Consider the following 22,811-nt stretch of genomic DNA (forward strand, 5'->3'; position numbering starts at 1 on the left):
TTTTCCGAGAAGTCTGAGTAACTCACTGAGGCCAGTGGTCATTGAAGAGGCCTTACCAGCTTCTCTGTTTCTGGATGTTTGGGACACAAGATGAACTTCTAGGCGTCTTGCAGACACCAGGGAGTGGAAACCTTTTGAGTTTTTTTTTTTTTTTCTTTAGACTTTTTACCATATTTTTTTTCCTTCAGAATCCTTTCAGCCACTTTTTTAAAAAATTAAATTCTTGTTTTAGGTAGTTCCTAGAGTCAGGATGTTTCTGAACCTAACTTAAATACTTCCTTTCTGAACTGTTTCTTAGTCTAAAATAAGAATCATTGCTTTCTACATCAGTCTGTTCAGGTTGCCATAACAAAATACCTTAGACTGGGTGACTTAAACAATAGATGTTTATTTTCTCCCAGTTCTGGGGGCGTGAAGGCTGAGATTCAGGGGCCAGTGCAGTCGGGGTCCTGGTCTGCAGAAGGCTGCCCCCCCCTCCTGTGTCCTCAATGTGCTGGATGGAGAGGGGGGTGCTCTGGGGTCTCTTCTTATTAGGATAGTAATTCCATCTCGAGGGCTCTACCCTCAGGACTGCTAATCCCTACCAATGCCTCATTTCCAAATACCGCCCATCTGGGATCAGGGCTTCAACGGCAGGATTTGGGACGAACACAGACATTCAGTCCCTAATACCAGTTGGTGTTTACTGCCTCTTAACAACCACAGATGAATGAATCTTTCCTCCCTGGAAAGGATCTGGTGTAGCAGGAAGGACCAGAGGGTTTGGGGAGTTGGGGTGGTGCCTGCAAGCAGGGATCCCCTCAAGGCCTATGTTTATTTATGGTTATTTTAGACTTTCCTTCTTCGCAGCACTCCTTGTCAATCAGCCTGCCAAGCCCTCGCGCAAAGGGAGGTTGCCTGGCTTGCTCATTGGCTCCGAGTTACAGACGAGCCTAAGCACGTGCTAATTCGTTATTCCACGACCTGCAGCGCAGTCATTTTAAGGAAATGTTTTATGCTCTTTTAATGACGATGTTCATCATCTGTAGCTTGTGGTGTCACCAGAGTGCCTTGTCCTCTGCGTGAGGCGTCTGCGAGGTGCTTGGCCTTTGCAGGTGGCTGAGCAGGCTGACAAAACGGCAGCTGATCGTCAGTTGTTCAGAAAAGAGGATTCCCTGTTAGCACTTTCAGATGGTAGGATGGAGGCAGGAACCACCTGGAACCCGGGCTTCTCGGGACATTTGTCTCTGGTGTGGAGAGACAGAGGACGGACGTCAGGGAGGACATAGCTGGGCAGCCCTTCTGGGATAGCATGCAGAGTCTTTGCCCCTCCTCGCTGAGGGCCGATAGATTGGGTCTCAGCCTGGCTATGTTGAGTTTTCATTCCTATTAGCCTTGAGTAATTTTTTCTGTTTTGGACCACTTTTTTACCCTCTTCTCTGTGCCAGGGCCTCCATCCCTGACTCTGAGACCACTGTGAGGGGTCCAGGTGAGAGCCAAGCTGCCGGCCGGGTAGACGGTGCTCACCTGTTCCTTGCTATGAGTCTTTGGTGGTGTCTTTGGAAATCCCCATCTTTTTCCCTGAGTTGGCCCTTTTCTTCCCGTGCCAAGATGGACCTCCCTGTCTGCCTCCTTCTCGACAGCTGGAAAAGGGGGTGTGTTCATACTCCCCTGACCTGGCCCTGGGGTCCTCTGAGTGGCCTCCCCTCCCCAAGGTTGCATGCACCGCCCCTGGCTTGAGCTGTGAGTTCATCCCGGGGTGTCCGTCTCGCCCTCAGGAGTTCTGGGAACCTCCCTTTGCCTGCCTTGTGGGACCCTGTGCTAAGCAATGTCTTCCCCAGCACCCCACTCACCTGTGCAGGTTGGAGGAAGCCTCGTTTAGCCTCAGCAAAGTGCAGGTGGAGGCCCTGCTGTGCACCCTCCCTGTGGTCGATGCTACTAAGAAGAGTCACTTTCTGTTTCTGTTCTGACTTAGACATGCCAAGTTCAAGGAAAAGAATCCCCCCATCTTGTGTAAAACCCCCAAGGGTAGGAGCGTACAATGTATAAAGTGCTAGAAAGGATTACAGACAGCAGACGCAAGGAGAGGCTGTGTGGTCAGGAACAAGCCTCTGTGTGTGTGTGTGTGTGTGTGTGTGTGTGCGTGCGTGCGCGCGCGCATGCAGTTGTATAACTCAGCAGTGGCTGTGGGCAGAGCATTGGTGACTGGGCTAGTTCTGGCTGCATCTCAACACCTATCGTAATTATGTCCTGAAAAGATTGAATAAACTGCTAAAACAGGGGCTTTAGGCTCAAGGTGAGTTCAGAAGCTATGAGGACCAAAATATATGGCTCCATACTAAGAAGCAGACATGCAAGAAATTAAAAATATAGTCCCAAAGGTTTAATGTTGCCCTTTAACTGTGCTTAAATTCATATTCATATCCTAAGTGTCTGTCTAAAGTCATCTGGGTTGATATAGTGAAGGTATAAACATATCTACTTCCAGTGAGTGCCTCTGCAAATCCTATTTTGATAAGGTCTTAAATCTGTTGCGATCAGGCCATAAAATTCCCTTGCAGTTTCAGCAATAGGGAAAAACAGTGCTCAACAAATTTTTTTTTTTAATTTTGCATTCAGGCTGTGTAACCTCCGTCCATAAATCTCTCTCCCCCCACTGCCTCGGGAAAATATGGGCAACATGTGGTGTGCTAAGCAGCATTTTAAGTGTAAACATTAAACTTGGTTGGTAAATTTTAATTTACCTTTTAATAATTTTCTGACTTACAGGGACTATTTTTAGCACAGGAGAGCTTAGAGATTTAGTGAAAAATACATTGTAATAACTGCAAATGCCAGACAAGAGTTGCTTGTGTTTTAGAAACGTATCAGATAGTGGGTTCTTCATTAGTGAGTGGGCTTTGCTTCCCAGGTGATAACATGGAATTTTAGCCCATGGATGACTGAAGGTTTTGCTAATGTGATTAATACCATTAAATTACTTGCAGAATGGCAACAAAATGCAAACAAATACTCCCTGAAGAAGAGCCCTATTAAGCTTATTCTTCATTTCTGACAGGAGAATCCCAAGTTGCTATTTAATTTCAGAAAATTAACGGCAGGTAGCCGTTTATGGCGGGCAGGGTGGTCTTTGAGTATGCTGAGCTGTTAGCAAAGCCCGAGAAGAGAAAATGGGAGAAAGAGCCGCCCGGCAGAAGATGTTAGTCCTTAAACTTGTATGTGGTTTGCTGTTGCTACAGAAATCTATCCTTTGAAGACGGCCTCTGATTGGAAATGTGCTCTGGAAAAATCCCTTATTGATGCTGCAAAATTTCCTCTTCCAATGGAAGTATTTAAGGTAAGAGGTGAATTCTTAGCAGTTTAATCTCCTTTCTTCAAGAATAAAATGCTCAAAAAGTTCTCCACATCAAATCCTTTCCCACTTTGAAAAGCTACCTTCTTGGGCCAGCTTCCATTTTCAATGCTTAAGGTTTTATCTGTTTCATTTTGCTGTGTGTGTGTGAGACTGTCATAAAGACCTATATTACAAGATGCTGATTTAAATGTTTCATAATGTTTCATTTCGCCTGCCCACTTCCCACCGCAGAAATAAAATATAGCAAGTTGAATATTGTTGTTTTTATGCTAAAATGGTAGAAAAGGATGCTTCTCATGATGCTCATGATGGTTCCATTTCCTCTATGGCTCTGGAAGCTTGTCCTGAGTATCTGTTAAGAACCAGGCCTCCCATTGGGTACCCACAAAGATGAAGGGCTTATGAAACCCATCTCCACTGGAGCAGCTGCCAAGCTTTGGATGCTTCTACAATTATGCTTTTGAGACTTATGTGAAATAGAATATTAAGTTGTGGCCAGGAACGATCCACTCAGGTCAGAGGGAATCATAAAACCAGCCCCGGCTTAGTTGAAGCTGGAATATACGGGAAGGCCGTCCACCCTGGTGGTGGCCTTGGGCAACTCTCAGTGTGGTTGTGATAGACTGACATCAACTTGCTTTTTGACTCCAAGGAGACACATTTCTGCAGTGCGGTTGAAGTTTCATGGGGAAGATGAGACTGGAGTAGTGGCTGGGCACCATACCCAGGACTTTAAGGCTGCAGTTTGGGCTTCCTGGGTTTTGGTGACCAGTAAGTCCTCCCCCAGGTGTTTAAGCATTTGTTTGTGGCAAATCCCTGGCCTTTTTCCCCCAGCACTTCCTCTGCGTGTAAAATTGGAATTATAAGACCACTTCTTAAACCTAGACAGATAATTATACTATGACGTTTAATTCAATGGTGATTTTTACAGTACTGGGGGCCTACTGTCTTAGAGAACAGCATAACTATAATTTCTGTTAGCAGATGGCTGGCCATGAGGCACCATTGTGGCACTTTTGCGTTTTGGGAGGGTAACTGATCAAATCCTTCTCTCTTCCTCCTCCTCCACCTCTCCTTCCCATTCCCTTTTCTTCTTTATCCTTTATTCTTTAATAATACCCCCCCCCAAAAAAAGACAATAACAGAGAAACAGCATTAAGTCTTTTGTACCTGTCACCACCTGAGTTGGCCCACCCTCATGGCTCCCTTGACCTCCTCGCCTAGGTCATATTTGAGTGTGCAAACCAATCACTTCCCTCACTCTTGAAAAGGTAAATTTAATTTTGAGATACATTATACATGTGTGAGGAGCTCAAAAGCGTAAGAGAATGGAAATGCAAATTTGTGCCGTCCAGTCTGGGACGTGGAGGGTGCCCAGCCCAGGCCCTGACCGCTGTGCTGCGTTTCCCACTCTGGTTTCTCCTGGAGTGTCACTCCCATGTGCCTTGTCCTGAATGAGGCGTGAACCCCATCCTCATTGCTCAGGAGAGGAGGGAAGAAAGCTGGATGGGGTCTGAGCAACAAACTGCCTTTGCTTTTCCAGTTGATGAGTCCAGAGTGGATATTAAGGGAGTGAGGGATGATCACACCTGCCCTTCCCTCCCACCAGTTAGAGCATGAGCCCCAGGTGCTGGACGTGGCCCTCCCTTGGAGACATGGGCAGGGATTCATTTATATTCTCTGCTTTTCTGGGGCTCTCCAGATGGAGCACAGCATTTCTGTGCAGCCAAGCGAACGATCTCCTCTCGTTCAGGCACCTGGGCCCAGACCAAAAACCAGGGACTTCCTCAGTGTATGGTCGAGCTAAGCCAAGTTCCATGAAAAATCTTGGTCTGGCTCCCTTGGACAGTCTGTCCTCAGGTTGCAAAGAGATAAAATGTGGCTTTACATTGTCTTTAAGTTTTGCAAAGTATATTCACCTTCTCCTCTCACTTTAATTTCCTCCTGTGAGAATTGAGATGGTCACTTTGTCAGACCTCCGAGGAAGTACCCTCTTATTCAGTGTTTTGTGCATCATTAAGTGTAGCTTTAATGCTTTAGAGTAGATGCTAAGAGTCACTGCGGGCATCACACAAGCCAGGGCATCGGGGTGCAGCACTTCATTTAAAAAGTTGGCTGCATCGAATATTTATGTCTTAAAGCTTGTGAGCTACTTTTATAAATGTTGTCTCTTATTTCGATGTGAGAGTCAAGAAATGGGCTGTTCCTTAGTGGTATTTTGTATGGAGCAAATATTATACATTTTAATTGTGAGGGCAGGAGAACCCCAGCGTTATTAGTTCCTTAAGGCTGTTGTAACAAATGACCATGAACTAGCTGCTTTAAAATATGGAAATTTATTTTTTTATACTTCGGAAGATTAGAGTTTGAAGTCAAGATGTTGGCGGGCCCTCTCTCACCCTGAAGTCTCTGGAGGAGAAGTCTTCGTAGGAGGCTGCCCTTGCTCCTGATGGTCACCTGTGGCCCTTGGCTTTCCTGGGCTGTGGCAGCTCTCCTCTCTTCTCAGCCACCATCTCCACGTGTCCTTCTCTGTTCAGTGTCCATATGAATTTCCCTGTACTTACAAGGACACTGGACATTTGACTAGGGCCCTGCCAATCTAGTGAGCTCTTTACCGAGACCTAGTCCGGATAGGGTCCTGTTCACAGCTTTCAGGTGCACATGAACTTTTAGGAGACACTATTCACCCCTGTACAGCTGCATCGCATGTGTGTTCAGTAATTTAAGAAATAACACAGCACAGAATTCTCTGCTGAGTTCCTGCTTATGTGGAGGGAATTACGTTCAGAGAGAAGTTGCACGGGCACATGGGTAAGGTTCTAGCAAAGACTATTCTCCTTCGTGGTCTGAAAATAGAAATATATATATATCTAATCATTTTAATACATTTAAATTTTTTTATACATGTAACTTTTATATACATACATATATATATATTTGTGTGTGTATTTTTTTACTCTGTTATTACCGTTTGATCTTCACTGTTCCTCAGCAGGCAGACTTCTTTCTAGTTTCTTTCATTATGGCAGAAGGAATATAGGCTTGAACTCTGCAGCGAATCACCGAGATGCGTGTTGTTTTGGAATTGCTGTGGTGTTCTGGTGTTAGGAGACGGACGTCAGAGCTCAACACGTTTAATGGCCAGAGTTGAGCAGTATTTCCAGGCAGTTCTCATTATCATTTTTGCTCTTTAGATGAAGTGGGTGTTTCGGTGGAAGGCACCTGATCACCCCACATGGTTTCCACTTTGGGAGACGCACTCACGTCCCCGTGGTGTTAACCATGTCTTTACCTGCAAAGTGACCGAGCTCTGGGTTACAGACAGATGGTGTAACGAGGAAGCCCATGGCTAGGATTCTGCTGATATTTGCTCTTGATTCAAGAGATCACTCCAGAGAGCTTTTGGATATCACATTTTACTGGGAATTCTGATTTACCTTCTTTGGAAATTGTAGATAATCTTCAAAACAGACATGCAGGTGAAAAATAAATAGTTAATAAAATGGGGAAGAAAAACCTGAATGATGCTGAAAAACTCACTTTATGGAAAAGTAAATAATGAAAACTTTTTTTTTCTGAATATCGTTCTCATTATTTAGAGGCCTAAAAGGTTTTCCCAACTATCTGTATACTGAAACTGATTTACTCATCAAACATAACAAGTGCACAGAGGTAACCGCGTGGCATTTCCCTGTGGGCCTCACTGCCTCACTCAGGTGGGTCTCATGGAGGTAACCGCGTGGCATTTCCCTGTGGGCCTCACTGCCTCACTCAGGTGGGTCTCACGGAGGTAACCGCGTGGCATTTCCCTGTGGGCCTCACTGCCTCACTCAGGTGGGTCTCACGGAGGTAACCGCGTGGCATTTCCCTGTGGGCCCTCACTGCCTCACTCAGGTGGGTCCCTGAGCTTTCAGAATAGAAAGAAATCTGCTTTTTAAGAATCAGCTCATCTGAAAAATAAGAAAACCTTCACTTACACACATAGTCACATTTACCAGGTTTGAAAGCCATCGTTTGATTAATTTATGGCACGTCCCAGTGTCCACTCAAGTGAAACGCCCCAGTTTCCACAGAAGCTTTTTATGTTTGTCTTTCATGAAAATCCACGGGGAAGTGTTTCTCTAGAGTTTGTTTCTGTCATCAACAATGAACTTATTCCATACTAATTTAGTTTTTTTGGTCAACAATGGCCCTGTTGCTCCCATTTCCAATTTGTTAAGTGTGATACTGAAGTATCATGGAAGGATTTGAGATCGCTCAGCAAATTTTAAAACTAGGCCTGAAGGAGAAAAAGTAAGAGTTTGTCGACCTGTAACATGACGCTTCCTGTGTCCAGCATTTGCCAGCCTTTTGTGATATTTCCTTTTTATTCTCTGCAGTTCTTGGGAGGGATATAAGTGCTTATTTGCAAATGCAAAATTATACAAGTTTCATTGACGAGTTTTACATCCATCAAAAAGAGCTGCAAATAAGAAACAGCAGTTCCCAATTTGCCAGTGAATGGAAATGGTGAAGTATTTTTTCTCCTTAGAGAAAATACAAAAATATAGCGCAGAGGAAGACAAGTGATTTCCACCTAACTTCGTTCCTAGCCATACCTTGTCATGGCAAGGAAAGAACATATTTGAAATGTTGCTAAAATCCACGATCCTGTTTTCACCCCTTAAAGAAGGGAAAGTGAAGCTTTCTAAGTGCATTTAAAAAATGATGCAAATGTCAGTGTTTGAAATTTCGAATAAGCTGTGTAGAGATTTGCACTAAGGGGAAGGGAATTCTTCTGGAAGCCCTGCCTCTTCTCACTGTCCAGCGACCCCCAGGCTTGGTAAGTTACTGAAAGGACTCAGGATACAGGAATTATTACACTGACGGTTACAGCTGATCACAGTGAAAGGATGTAAAGTAAAATCAGCAAAAGACAAAAAGGGGCGCCGGGTGAAGTCCAGAAAAACCAAGCATCAGCTTCCCATGTTCTCTTCGGGAAGAGTCTCAGGAGACACTTAATTTCTCCAGCAGTGAATCGTGACAACATGGCCCATGGGACTCCACCAGGGCAGCTCTGGGGACTCAGTGCTCAGGGTTTACTCTGGGGTCTGGTCACAGAGCCACGGTGTACCTCCCACAAACCAAAGTTCCAGGTTCTGTGAAGGACCCCGGGTGGACCAGGCGTGTAGTGTGAACACTGTCACTTGTACAGACCATGTAGGCACCGTGAACCGCTTATGTACACGGGGGGAGAACTTGTATGTGCGTGTAGGGCGCTGTCCATCAGCCACGTCCCACCTGAGGACCCCCCTTGCAGGCAGGTGCAGACGAGGACGGCAGCCCGGCTGCCACCCCAGCTCTTCTTCACAACCTGTCCCTTCCGCGCATCAGCGAATCCCACCGACTTTCGCCTCAGACTGTCCTGGATTCACTCTGCCCCATGACCTTGGCCACTGCTGTAGTCCAAGCCGCTGACTGTCTCTCCCTTAGACTGTCATGTCTGTCTGACAGCTTGTTTCCTGGCTTCTGTCCTTGTGTCTCTGGAGAGCAGCCAGGGTGATTCTTTTGAGACAAAGTCAGCTCCGGCCCCTTTTGCTGCTCCCTCTCACGACCTGTTGTCCCATCAGGGCAGGGTGCGGGGGTCCCTGTGCTGTGGCTGCTGGCTCCCGAGCCCACTTGTCTCTGGGTGCCCCTGTGCCTGCAGTGCGCCCCACCCCATCACTGCACCTTGACACCTGCTCACTGTCACCTCAGGCCTTTGTGTAATGGTCCTGCCTAGAAGGTCCCCCTTCCCTCACTTCCTACAGGTCTCTGCTTAAAATCACAAATGCCACTCCCCTCCAGCCTCTCCTCACAGCCATGCTGTCTCCTTCACAGCCTAGATCCCCGACTATAGAATGTTCTTTGCTTTTTTCTTTCCGCATGTGGCCTGCCTCCTTTGCCAATGCGCCGGCCCCATGCGAGCAGAGTGCTTGTTTTTATGACTGCTTTCTCCCCACTGCCTTAAACAGTGCCCTGGCTGTAGTCAGCCCTCAGTAAATATTCTCCAGTGGATTGGTGAAAAAATAAGTCCAAAAGTTAACAGAAGAAGAAAAGCTGGGAGAGGTCCTCACATAACTGAGACAAACCCCCAGCAAGTGAGCTCACAGAGAAGGGAAGTCACCATCTGCTGAAAACAGCCCAGGGGGAATCTTGGTTGAGAATAGGAGAGTTGAGAACATCAAGAAGAACTTTAGGGATGAATTTTAACGTTAATAAAATATCTCAGCATCAACAAAAGCAGGCATACTTGCTGCCTTGAAATCCCGTCCGTGGCCCTCGAACTTGAAATATCAAGGTTTACGTCTTGCTGAAAGTGACCACAGAGGAGGCGGTGGTGCTCCTCCCATCGGCTGTGTGTGAGGTGGCTTTTTTTTTTTTTTTTTTTCCCATTTAAAGTGTCCATCCCTTGGTCCATCCCTTGTTACCCTGTCTGGTCCCCTCACAAGCCTGCCTCTGTGTGGTGTGTCTATGGTTTTCTCGTGAAACAGTAAATGAATGGAGACGCAGTCAGCTTGGGGAATACGCCCGAGAGAGCGCTCAGGCCCAGGGACGGAGCTGACGCCCAGCGCCTCCTTTCTGCTTTCCAGGCAGATGACTTTTCTCTGCTGTGCCGCGTTGCCGTCCCACATCCTGTTTCTCAGGTGTGTTACCTAAAAGGTGGGATGTGGTTGAGCAGTGACTACCTGATGTTTCCGGAGTGTTTACATTTTATTTGAAGCTAAGGAGGGGTGTGTTTTTTGATGTGACTTGCATGCCGGGTAATCTGGCTATGATCTGCTCCTTTATTGCCTCCTTGATCAATCCCTGATCAGTATCTGTGGCTGTAATGGGGGTTATAGGGAGCTGAGGTGGGGACAACACAGGCTGATACTTCACGAGGACTCACAGCTGATCTAAAGTATCCCTGACAAAGTGCTTCAGCAGAATACCCAGTCTCTCGGGTCCCTCTGATAGCTCAGCTTCTGTTAAGCAGATCTAAAATCACGTATACCATAACTGACAACGAGCTGGTGCAGTGATGGCAGTGAGGTCAGTTGAATCTGTGCGACTTCCTTCCTAATCCTCCTTTTTCCACTTTGTTTAGTAAACAAAGGGGAGGGGGAAGCTGAGAGAAGGATAATTGATAAAAGAAAAGCTGTATGAGGCCATTATTTTATTTTTACACAAACTAACAAGCAAGCAAGCAGAGGTGTCCCATGCGCGTGTCTCTTTACTCCTAAGTGGGTAATCAGGCTGCTTACGACACACGAAGACTTCTATTCTATCCTGTGGTTTCTTCAGTTTTGTTTTGTTTTTTAAGCGTTGAATGAGGAACCTGTCAGTATGAGTGTAGATTTAGCCCTCTGAGGGACCTCTGCTGTGTTAGAGACCAGGAGAGAGTAGCTTTGCCTTCTGGTTCTGTGGGGCGCAGCCAAGGTGCTGAGAAGGACTGGAGGTGCTCGCTGAGGCTGGCTGGTGCAGTTGCGATTTCTATGGTGACTGATTTCTTTTTCTCTTATTCAGCAGCTAAATGCAGTAACACCAGAACGCTCGTAGCTAAGCTTGGTCTTCAGGTGGGGTCTTTAGATTCCCCCCAAATTGGCTTCAGCCTCCCCCACCCTGACCCCCACCCCTGCCCCATGTAGAGACAGAACTTGATTTCTCTGGCCCAGTCATGGAGCAGTAAATGTTTGGGACACACAGTCGGGACCACGTTCTCATCAAGTTCTACCCAAGCACTTCTTTGAAAGAAAAGCTGTTTTGCTGCTGGACTGATGGCCGATCCTGTGGCTGTCTTCAGGCCTGTGGGTTTCACTTGGGAGTTTTCCACCCAGTGGCTCTGTCTCTCGGGCTCACCCGTGTCTGGGCCCAGAAGCACAGGTAGCATAGGGCTCTGAGACAGTTCCTCCTCCTGCCTTTCTGGTTTCTTTGCAGACTTGAAGGGGCTTGTTAAACATTGTCTCTCAGGAGTGGCCACTCCCAGAGCAACGAAGTATATTTGATGCCCATCCTTTGCAGCCCGCAGAGCTGGAGGCAGGCACATCTGCGTGGTTCTTTTTGTGCTGGGTTCTTGAACGGAAGCAACATGAATTCCATAGCAAAGAAAAACAGGACTGCGGGGGCCTCATTTTTATGAGCGTTGGAGAAAATCTTGTAAAGAGACATACTAAAGAGAGCAGCTTTGGTCAGACAGTAAATGTAACCGTAAAGGTCGCAGAGGCCAGGTGTATATGAGAGTTTGCGGAACAATTGCTTGATCACAGGGCCTGAACTCTGCCGCCTGTGGTCTGCTAGATAGCGCCTTGCTTTTAACCGTTCACATTAAGAATTAAAGAAGATAGTCAACTTCCAGTTATCTGCTCTGGGAGTTATCACTCCCAAACCGTTTCTGTTTACCGCCGATAATTCTGGTTGCTACGGTTGCAGAGAAGGAGAGTTGTTATTAACATGGATGCAGTGTGATAGGTGTCTGGGCTTGGTGGGTGTGTGCAGAGGGAATAAATCTCTTGTTTATAACACTAGACACATTTCAAAGTGAGTGTTGTGCCATATTTTTTTTTCAGATTTTTCATTCTACTCTCTATTAATAAAAATAATTAAGAATAGATAATAATTCTCTTACCTATGGAGGATTCTGTTGTGGGTTTAAAGCACAGTGCAATTGCATGGAGGCCGTTTCCCCCCTTGCCTGAAAATGCACCCGGAGTAGCCCAGTCCTTTGAGCTCAGGGTGCCTTTCCCCTCCAGGCAGGCAGGTGCACATAGCGGTATCTCTGGTGGGGAAACTGAGGTAAAGAGAAGCTCATTCTTCAGAGGTGAGTGAGGACCATGTGCGGGCATTGTGACCTTGCCACAGGCTCTGACCTTAGTGTGCTCCCCGTACCCCAAGAAAGGACACCCTGAGGGGGTTGGCATGCTTAGCAGGATGTAAATTAAAAATTTCATGGTCTTCTCAAACTAGCTGAACGTTGTGACAGTTGCCTGTAGTCCTAGCTACTTGAGAGACCGAGGCAAGAGGATTGCTTGAGCCTAAGAGTTGGAGATTGCTGTGAGCTGTGATGCCATGACACTCTACTCCAGGCAACAAGTGAGACTCGTCTCCAAAAATAAAAATAAATAAATAAAATGCCGCTCAGTCCCGTGTTGTCTCTGTCCTCTCCCTCAGCTACCTGACTGCTGGTCTGCTTGTCTGGATGGCATGAGGCTGAGAATAGGATAAAATCTGCCTCCCTCTTTATCTTCTGTTCCCTTTGTAACCAGAAAAGCAGCCAACACAGGTAGATCAACCTTCATGTGGACATGTAATGTTCCGCATTTAAAAACCTTAGAAAAGAAGTGAGTAAATTTAGAACAATAGAAACCCAACTTAAGGCCCCTTCGTGTTATAATAAAATGACGGCCTTGCAGGCACCTGCAAGATTTCTAGATCACAACAGGGTTAATCCCCTCCCCCCCAGTCTTGATTGTCTTGAAAGTAAATCCATCCATTCACTTGTGTTTTACCTAACTCCAGTGTGCAGATGAATTCAGAAAATGTAGTCATTTAACTTATGGTTTTGTAACAGTTCATGCTCTCACTGGACCTCTGAGCTCCTGTGATTCTGAGACATTGCAGGTCCTAAAAAGGAGACAGAGAGGGAGGCGCAGCTGGAGTGTTTGGATCCCGCTTCCACTGTGGTAAGACACCCCCCGGGAGCATCTTTGGGGTGTGTGTATTAACCTGCCCAGACCTTGCTGGACAGTGTGCAAGGGTATGGAAGGAAGAAACAAAGTTGTGGGCAGTTCACATGAACTCTCATTCCCAGGCGGGAAGAGCTTAGCACCCTCAGGGCTGCAGGCCTTGTGCTGGGCACCCCACCCCCACGGGTCATCCCTCTGTCCTCACGATATGCTGACGCATGGCAGGCAGGATTAGCTTTAAGTTGAGGAAACTCTGAGCTCAGAGAAGTTAATTTCTAGAGCTGGTGACAGAGTGAGGATTCAAATGCAGATCTGCCTGAATGCAAAGGCCAAGCTTTTCTTTTTACTGTTGCTTTTGTCCAGTTTTCTAGAAGTAAACTAGTATATTTAAAGACTGAGCAAAACAATGTAATTAAAACAAAGAACCAGAAAATGCGTTATGAAGAGTGTTCTCTTGGTGTTACCTGTCCAGCATCACATTGGAACTGAAGTATGTTGGCCTTGGCCTTGTTACTCATCTGCTTTTGACAAGGGTCATCTTGGCATTTTGGCCAGGATGTCTTTTTACTCTGTTTAACAAATGCCCCTGCCCCTTGCCAGGTAAATACCTGTGCCCTGGAGGTCGGCAGTGCTCTCTGCAGAATTAGAGCCAGTGGTGTAAGCCAGCAGCTTGGCCCCATTTTTCTTTACAGTGACTGGTTTAGGAAGAAGCTTGTGACCGATTAGGGTCAACAGTGTGTGAAGAAGTCTGCTGGTGGTTTCGGGAATAAGTCTCCTCGCTTTTGTGAAGAGGTGTAGGGAAGAGCTGTTCTTTCTTCTTCCCCAGCACTCTATTGTATCTGCCTGAAAGTGCTGGAACTTCTGCAGCCATCTTGAGACCCTGAGGGCAGTGGATTGGGAAAAAGCTAACATCTTAAGTGTGCTGAAGAAGGAGGGTGAAAATAACCCAGGCCGTTTCTGACCTTGTTGATGGCTCTGCCCACCAGTCTTGAGCTGCCCTTCCTCTGGAATTCTTGTTATGTGAGGTAATGGATGACCAGGTCAAGTAGTGTTTTCTGGAAGGCACTCTGATGGACAAAGTGAGCAGGACTATTCCAGGTAACTGGTCTGCTCCTCTGTGGGTGGAAGTGACAACTTACTCTGCACAAATGTGGAACCCATTGGGGCCATGGTGGTGGTCGGTGGGGGGTTCACAAGTACTTGTGCTGTCATCACGAGTCATCTGCACAGAAATTAACTGTCCCATCACACCATGTGATGGTCACCAGGACTTGTCATTCCCTTCTCGTGTAACAGCATCTTTTAATTTTATGCACCAGATATTTGGGATGGAGGCAGGACGAGACGCAGCGGAGCAGACTGGCACAAAGACGGTCAGGACTTAGAGAGTGAGTCAAAACTAGCAGGGGTGGTTGGCATGGCTAATCACACCCGGGGACCACAGGGCCTCCAGGCTGAGTTGACGCTGGAGACAGAGGTAAAGAGAGTCATTGGTGCTGAGGAAACGAAGTGGGCATCGGTTTCTCATCCAGGACACACCTGACCTCTCTTACCTGCATTGAAACCTGTGGGGGACGTGTGGCAGTGCCTAGGGACACTTTGTCACACCCGGGGGTGCTTTTGGCATCTAGTGAGTAGAGTCCAGAGACACTGCTGAATGTCTTACAATGCGCAGAGCAGCCCCACCCAGCAAGCAATAACCTGGTTCCCAAATCTCTGTAACACCGAGGGCAAGTGTCCCTGGACTAGAGCGTGCCCTGGAAGCAGGTGAGATTGGGCAAGTAAAGCCAAGGTCAGGGTGACATGAGGGCGGTCCTAGAGATGGGAACTGTTACTAAATCTGTCTGGGCTGCCTGCTGGGCACTTTCCAGTCTGATCTTCCCGCCGGAGGCAGGGCCTCCCCTAGAGGCTTACAGGCTGTCTGTGCCCAGTGGCCGCTATGTGGGTGTCTGGGAAGGGCAGAGCAGAAACTCAGACCACATGGTGGTGGTTTAGCTCCTTACCGACGCTGTGTTCTTTCTCTGAAGGGTGTTTGTTATCTGCACGAATGGAGGCAGTTCAGGCCACTGTCCTATTTCTAGGACAGCAGTTGAGTCACTTAGGTTTTAGCGGAAGGGGCCACCTCTGGGCTCGCTTTAAATCGTGTGGCGCAGGTTAAAGTACAGATTACTACATTACTGTAGTTTCTCATTACTGTATTTCAAACTTGCTTTAATATATGGCTAGTCGATAAAATTGATGTTGACAGCTGTAAGTACAAAAATGGAAATGCTTATTAGCGTTCAGCTTATAGATTTTTTTAATTATCTCTTCATGACAAACATTTCGCTGGCTAAATTTAAACCAGTTCGATGGGATTGAAATGTCACAGTACTGTTGATTTAATAAATGCTGGCATCTTGATGTCTGTTATTTGATGAAACTGGTATCACGAGTAATTTTCTAATGGCTACGTGAGCACCAGGTCATTGGTGAAAGAAAAAGAGGAACAGGGTGATAAATGGCCCCAGATTGTTTTTTTTCAGTGAGACACAGCGTGCTGATAAGAATAAAGGAACTAAAGCGTAGTTCATTATATACCGATTAGAATGTAATTAAAACCTTCCTTTGACTTCATTGAAGCCTATTCTTAGGAATTATGCAAATTAATTGAGGCCCTGAAGCATCTGTAGTGTTTTGAATTCCCTTAGACCAAAGAACTGGTGTTTTGGAACTGAAAATATTACACTGTGCAGTGTTTTTGTGTAAGTACAATAGTCTAATAAAAGATTTTGGCACTTTAAAAAATTGGGCAGGTCGGGGCTGTGCCTGTGGCTCAAAGGAGTAGGGCGCTGGCCCCATATCCCAGAGGTGGGGGGTTCAAACCCAGCCCTGGCCAAAAACTACAAAAAAAAAAAAAAAAATAGGCAGGGTGAATTGCATGTCTATTTTTTGGTCTGTTTGATTTCATATCAACTTAACCAAAAAGGAAGAACCAAAATAAAATAAAATAAAAGATAGGTGCTCAGGTGTCCGAGGGAGAGAATCTCCCGTAGCCTTCAACTGTGCAGCTCAGGATTAGAGTTTGGTTTCTGCACCAGGATGATTTTACTGCTTTTCTACATTAAGATCCTCACCAAGTGCATGTTGATTTTGTTGTGTTAATTAATGAGAACAGGTTCCCCCCATGCCACACTCTTCATAATTGTATGCCGTGTGAGATGTATTTATCTAATGAAGCTCTAGCTGTTTGCAGGGCCTTTGATAGCCACACAGTGCACATTAAGAGGGTGAGCTCCAGTTCTTCAGGCTTCTAAAGTCAATGTGGAGATGAGTCAAGTTCAAGTACACATGTGAGACACAAGGCTTTCTCTGTCTCCTCTGTCTCCTAGCTCTCCATTAGTGAAGTTTTTCCCCATCTCATCCGTGGATGAATGCCGTCTGTGTCTTAGAAACTGTGACATTCACCCTGAAGCTTTCTCGCCTGCCACACAATCTTGGGGCTGCTACTCACTCACAATGACTCGTATCAGAGCACGTGCGCGTTGGAGTCCCCCAGACTTAGGTGTGGCAGCCACTTCCAGGCAAAGACTTCACAGGAGGCGGATGTTTAAAGCAGAGGGTGACCACGGGCACTTAGTGTGCCCAGCGCGGGCTCTGAGCTTCTCGCAACCTCCTGACCTCTGATTCTTATGTGGAAAAACTGAGACCGTTCACACCAAAAGTGTAAAGCAAGACAGGGGCTGCGGCAGACTGTCCAGGCTTCTCTTTCCAGGCTAATGTTCCTCCTACTTGCCTTTTTCTCACTGCTCACTTATTTTCTCACTAAATTTCTAGCTTCTTGGTGTCAGGAACCACATCACTAATTTTCCTCTTTGTTCAGTGTGAGGCTGAGCCTCACACATAGTGTTTGAAAGAACAGGGACTGGTTGTTGGTACGGATTTCCCAAGCCAGCCCAATGTGCTCTGTGGACCGCACTGATCAGAGTGACCTGCCTAATGAGGAAATGTGGATGGTGAGGAAAAACTTATGCAAAAGAAACTATAAGCATTTTGTTACACACATTTCTTTCTTTTTTTTTTTATTTTCTCTATACATATACTTGTGTTTATTTGGTTTCCACTTTTGGCCTTCACAAAATTAAAAAGGTTTAAAATTTAATAACAATAACGATGTTTAAGATAAGGACTAGAAACAAAAACCTGGTAAAGAATGAACGAAGATAAATACATTCAGAAAAGAAATCAGACGATTGCTGCAATGAAATATTGAGCAATAATAATAATGCAAAAAAAAGTAACATTCACATTGTCAGATAAGAGTATGTCTATCATAGAATGTTTTGATGCTGAGGTTCAGTATGGAGTCATCAGTTCGCTTCTTACTATTTTTTTTCAAAGTCTCAAAAAATAGACAACTAATATTTATAAATAAAAATAAAAGATAATTTCAAAAAACAGATCATGCCAAATCTTATAGACAATAGGAAAAGAAGAAATACTTCAAAATCATTCTGCTTCATCTGGGTACACCTGATATTAAAATTGGAACACACATTTCTTGAATCTTCATCGCTTAATATACGAACACACGACCGTGGTGAAGGTGTTTGTTAGTGTTGGCGGGGACTGGCTGTGTATAAGCATTTGGGTGTAGTTTTTAGGGTGAGAATGCTCTCTGGCACACTTTTTCCATAAGCCATTGAAAAGTGTCAGGCATTAACAGTAAAAATTTCAGGTTTTAAGTAAATGATCAGTATGACTTCGTAACAGCTTTCTCTGAAATAACATTTTAGGGACCTATAAGATACAGAGGTTTCGTCCCATACCTTTTACTAATTATCTGTTAAAATGAAAGATCCTTTGTGGTCTGTGTTTCCCCGCCTATTATGTAATCTGGAGGTGCGATCCTGGACTGGGAGTCAGACTGCTTCGGTTTGAAGCCTGGCTCCCTGTGTTAACACTCTGTTCTGCTTAGGTAACTTAACCTCTCTGAGTCCTAATTTCCTCACTAAGGGCTGACTGCCCTGCAGTCTGCATGAGACAGGAGGGATGGAGGGAAAATGCTCACAGCAGGGGGGTTGTTACTGTTTTACTCACTTGAGAATACAAGTTGGATATACCTTTTTGGCAACATTTGGGACCAGAAGTGTTTCAGATTTCAGAGTATTTGCAGTGTACTTACTGGCTGAGCATCTAAAAACCCCAAATCCAGAATACTAAAATGAACCTTTCCATTCTGCATCATGTTGGCACTCAAAAGTTTTGAATTTTGGAGCATTTTGAATTTGGGGTTTCGGACTTTGGCTGCTCCATCTGTACATCCCAAACCAAGTCAGTCTTAGTGTAGGGCTGCTGTCTCAGTCGGAGAGAGTGAGCACGGCCTGGGTTCTGGAGGGAATAGAGCTGGCGAAAGCTCCATGGACAAGGGAAGTTGATGTCTATAGAATCTCTTTTACGATGTCATTCCACTGAAAATGAGGTTCCCTGAAGAGAGATTGCTGTGGTAGCCTGTTCAGACAGTCCTCCAGTAAAATGAATGGCATATTACTTTTGATCAATATAAAACTACTTCAGGGCAAAAATAAAAATGGATCCCGATGGATATAGATGGGAAGGCCATCGCTGGCATTGATTAAGGGAGAATAGTTTTCTGTAAGCAATGTAACTGGATTCCAGTCCATTTAAGTAAACAGTATTTCTTGAATGTGACAGGCGTCTTTGTAAGTAGACCGAGGATTTAGTCATATGTCCTGGTAACAGGAATAACATGATTCTTGATCCAATAATTGCAAAGTGTGAATGTTTCTCTAGAGCTTTGCGAAGGCCAGAATGTCTCTTCTCAAACAGCCGTGAATTTTCCATTATGGCTCAGAAGATAATCGGTTGTGTGACTCATCTGTAGGAGCCAGGAGCTCCTTCTGTCTTGAACGCTGAGAGGGGCCAGTGGGGTGGAGGTGTGAGTGAGCCTGTGCACTCCACTGCACCAGCAGCCCACAGCCAGAGGGCTGGGTGATGACATTTCTTTTGCAGTGAGAAAGAGCTGCACCTTTTCTCACTCTCACGTGCACAGAACTCAGCAGATTTGTCTGTCGGCATAGTTGGAAGCTCCTGGCTGACGAGTCCTTCAGTTATCTCAATCACTTACTCCTTAGGAATGTCAAGTGACTTCTCTTGTCTTTTAGATCATACTCAGATGCGTCCGGTTGGTATTTCAGGCCCAGCCCCTGTGGATAAATTTACTGTGCCTCTCTTTCGGAATCCTTCCTTTATCATCAAGTTGCGTGATTTCTGTATTCTAAGACAAAACTCCTGCATGTGGTTTGACGGCCACGATGATGATAATACTTAATTTTTATGTGCTAAAAGTAAAAGACTTTGTTCTAAAATTTCTTCTGAGCCTGAATCTTCATCGCTCTTGTTTTGCTTTTCCTTCTCTCTCGGACAGATGTAGATTTTTTTTTTTTTTTTTTTTGTGAATACTCCATGCACAGTCTGGTAGTTTACTGTGGGTTACCCCAGTGGTTTTTAATGCTTACTGGATGAATGATAGAACGCAGAATGGGAATGATGTCAAGAAATCATCTAGTTGTTGTTATTCCTTCAACTCACTAAATATTTACTGAGGAATTTCTTGGGTGAACCACATAGCCCAGATGGGAGAGTTTGGCATTTCCTAGAAAGTATTCACGCACACCGTGACTAGCTCCACGTGTATTAAACCTCTCCCATGGCCAGCAGTTGCGGTGACAAGCCCCTTTAGAAAATATTGTCCTGGTCTTGCAGGAAAAAATTTCTGACACCATAATCCATAAATAACAGGAACATTAGAGTAGCAGTTCTATTCAAACTCTCAGTCACGAACGTGCCTTTACCCTGGACCCTCTCAAATTTTTATTATGTTGACTTGCCTTTGAAACTGGTGGCATTTCTGCATAGTTGTATATGGTTTGGGGTTTTTTTTCCTTTTATTTGGATGCTGATTAAAGCAGTCTTTAATCACTTAAGAAAAGTGGAAGTTAGGGCTGGAAGATACAGGGAGGTATTTTACAGTTTCCAGATTCGTTTCTGAAATTTGGAGTTTGGGTTTAATAGTGTAAGATAGTAATCTGTGTGGATACTTGAGACCAGGCTGTAAATAATACCTGTGTTTGGATATTACTGCTTCTCAAAAGGCTTATCTTCTTTTTACAGTACACTAAATAAGAGGGCTTTGCGTCGTTTGGGGTAACAAGGATGGATTTCCCTAAGGAAGCAGTGTGTGGTTTGTAACTTGGGAACTATTTTTATTCACAAAGCTGTAATATCACGTATGGGTTTTTCTCACACCACGTTGTCCTCCACCTGTCTCAGATACCAAGTGGGTGCCCTGTGATTTAACTCACTTCTGACACTAACTGCCTGGAAGTAGCCCAGACCCCACAGACGTGGGCTTAGCACGAGAAGACCCCACCCCTTCAGATGCCAATCACTAGTCCTGGTACTTCTGACCAATGGCTATAAATCAGGGTTTCCACAGACACCTCCTCAGATTTGATAATTTACCACTGGCAGAACTCAGGGAAAGGGCGGTGCCTGTGGCTCAGTGAGTAGGGCGCCGGCCCCATATACCGAGGGTATCGGGTTCAAACCCAGCCCTGGCCAAACTGCAACAAAAAAATAGCTGGACGTTGTGGCGGGCACCTCCCAGCTACTCGGGAGGCTGAGGCAAGAGAATTGCCTAAGCCCAAGAGCTGGAGGTTTCTGTGAGCTGTGACTCCACGGCACTCTACCGAGAGCAACAAAGTGAAACTCTGTCTCTTAAAAAAAAAAAAAAGAACTCAGGGAAAACTGTTCATTTGCAGTTATGGGTTTATTGTAAAAGATGTGCTAAGAGATGCAAATGGATGAGCCAGGTAGGACAGGCAGCACTGGGCAGGTCCCAAGCACAGAAGCTTACTGTCCTCATGAAGTCGGGGTACAGCACCTCCCAGAACAAGACCAGGTGTCTCAACCGGGAAGCTCAGAGAAGCCTCATTTGGGGCCTCTGTGGGCGTCGTTGATTAGCTCGCTGGCCATTGGAATGGGCTGGCTTGGTCTTTCTCTGGCCACAACTGTCCACCCTAAAGCTGCCTAGGGGCCCAGCAAGAGTGGCCTCTGTAGATAAAAGGTGCTTCTGTCACTCAGGAAAAGTTAAGGGATTTAGGAGCTGTGCACCGGGAACTGGTGACAAAGACTGTACTTGCCAGACAGCTGAAACCTAGAAGAAAGGATTTTACGTATGGGAGATCTGACCCATGATGGCAAAAGGAAAACCCATTTCTAAACCTTTGGAATAATACAACACTAACCTACCAATACCAATACTGATTTGTTTTTAAATGGGTTAGGAATATTTGAATGTCATGCTATTTTACTTTCATTCCATACTTGGCCCTGCGTGGATGTGATGTTTATGTTTGTTTTCATGGAAGGGCAGAGCTGGAGGAGTTTGGTGATGGAGCTCACCGCTCCCAGAGGAGGGCAGAGACCTTCTGCCTTCTCTGGGAGGCAGCAGCCTCTTAACCTGGAGTTGAGGCATGATGCAGAGGACGCCGTACTTCTGCTGTGATCTTTGCTCTCTGTGTAGAGCCAGCGTTCTAAGTAGGATTGACCTGCAACCCTGGGTCCTTTCTATATCCCAAGCTCCAATTCGACCTTGACCACCAATGTGGAGTCTCAACCCAGCCCTTCTGGAAGGCCTCTCATTCACAGCTCCCGATGCCACCCTGCTGCTTGGAGCACAGCCCTGCATTCAGGTCCTCCTGCAGAGACCAGGCTGCCTCTTCTTAGAAATAAAGCAGGCAGCAAGGTGTTCCGTAGGTAACCAGTCTCCACTCACAGCTGCAGACCCTAGTGCTCCCGACTAATGACTCCAGAGTCCGAGCAAAGTGCAGGCACAGAATCTAGACCAGGGAGCCTGGAGGAAAGCCCTGGGGATAGACGCCGCCAGGCAGGGGTGGCCCTTCCGTGTTACCAGGAGCCAGATCTTTGGAGTGGCCAGCCCAGCAGCTGCGGGTGGTGTAAGGGAAGACTTCCAAGACACTGGCCCTTTTATAGTTACAGATGTGTTCTGAGTGCCTGTGGGCATTTTTGTATGGCTTATCAAGTACACGAAGACCAACTTTGATTACATGGTAATTTTAGAAGTGATCCTCTTTCCAAAAGATCGAAAAGTTTTGTAATTAAATAGGAAAAGATACTGTAAAATCCATCAGACAGGCCACTGCTTTTGGAACTGGGTCATTGCGATCTGACAGGAACCTGAAATTTGACTGTTATTTGAATATCTATATATTTAAAAAAATTTTTTTTTTTTTTTACTGATATGTAATAGATGTACATATTTAGGGGCATACATGTGATAGTTTAATACATTTATGTAATTGGTAAAGTTCAAATCAAAGTAACTGGGATATCCATCACTTGAAATATTTCTTTTCTCTATGCCTGGAAACATTCAACTTAACTTTTCATCTTTTAATTCAGACATCAACAAGGCTGTTCTGGTTTGGTTGTGACATCTCAACACCTTATGTTGGCCTTATGGTTGGGCCTCCGTATTAACTCTGATACTTTTGCTTTCAATTCCTTTTCTATTCCGGCCCACCTTCTGCCAGCCGCCTTTACAAATAAATACTTTATTTACCACATAAACAAGAAAAGTCGTCCCCTGCAGCTAAGAATATCTCCTTCCACTTTCCCTTGTGCAGATAATTTTTGTAACATGGTGTTTGTTGGTTTCTACGGAATTTTTAAGGGTTTAGAGTGGCCAGTTTGTCCCTGGATGGGGCCCT

At 45.5% G+C, this 22,811-nt stretch overlaps 1 protein-coding gene across 9 annotated transcripts in view; it reads left to right on the forward strand.

Annotated features, from left to right (window-relative positions):
• Window positions 1-22,811, forward strand: part of SFMBT2 (Scm like with four mbt domains 2) — a 175,012-nt gene that overhangs the window by 84,258 nt on the left and 67,943 nt on the right. For all 9 annotated transcript variants that reach the window (XM_053572825.1, XM_053572822.1, XM_053572823.1 and 6 more), the window contains one exon: window positions 3,219-3,316. In XM_053572825.1, coding sequence (XP_053428800.1) covers window positions 3,219-3,316 — 98 coding nt within the window. The remainder of the gene's footprint in view (window positions 1-3,218; window positions 3,317-22,811) is intronic.

The sequence above is a fragment of the Nycticebus coucang genome, chromosome 20 (assembly GCF_027406575.1).
Source record: "Nycticebus coucang isolate mNycCou1 chromosome 20, mNycCou1.pri, whole genome shotgun sequence".
Taxonomy (NCBI): Eukaryota; Metazoa; Chordata; class Mammalia; order Primates; family Lorisidae; genus Nycticebus; species Nycticebus coucang.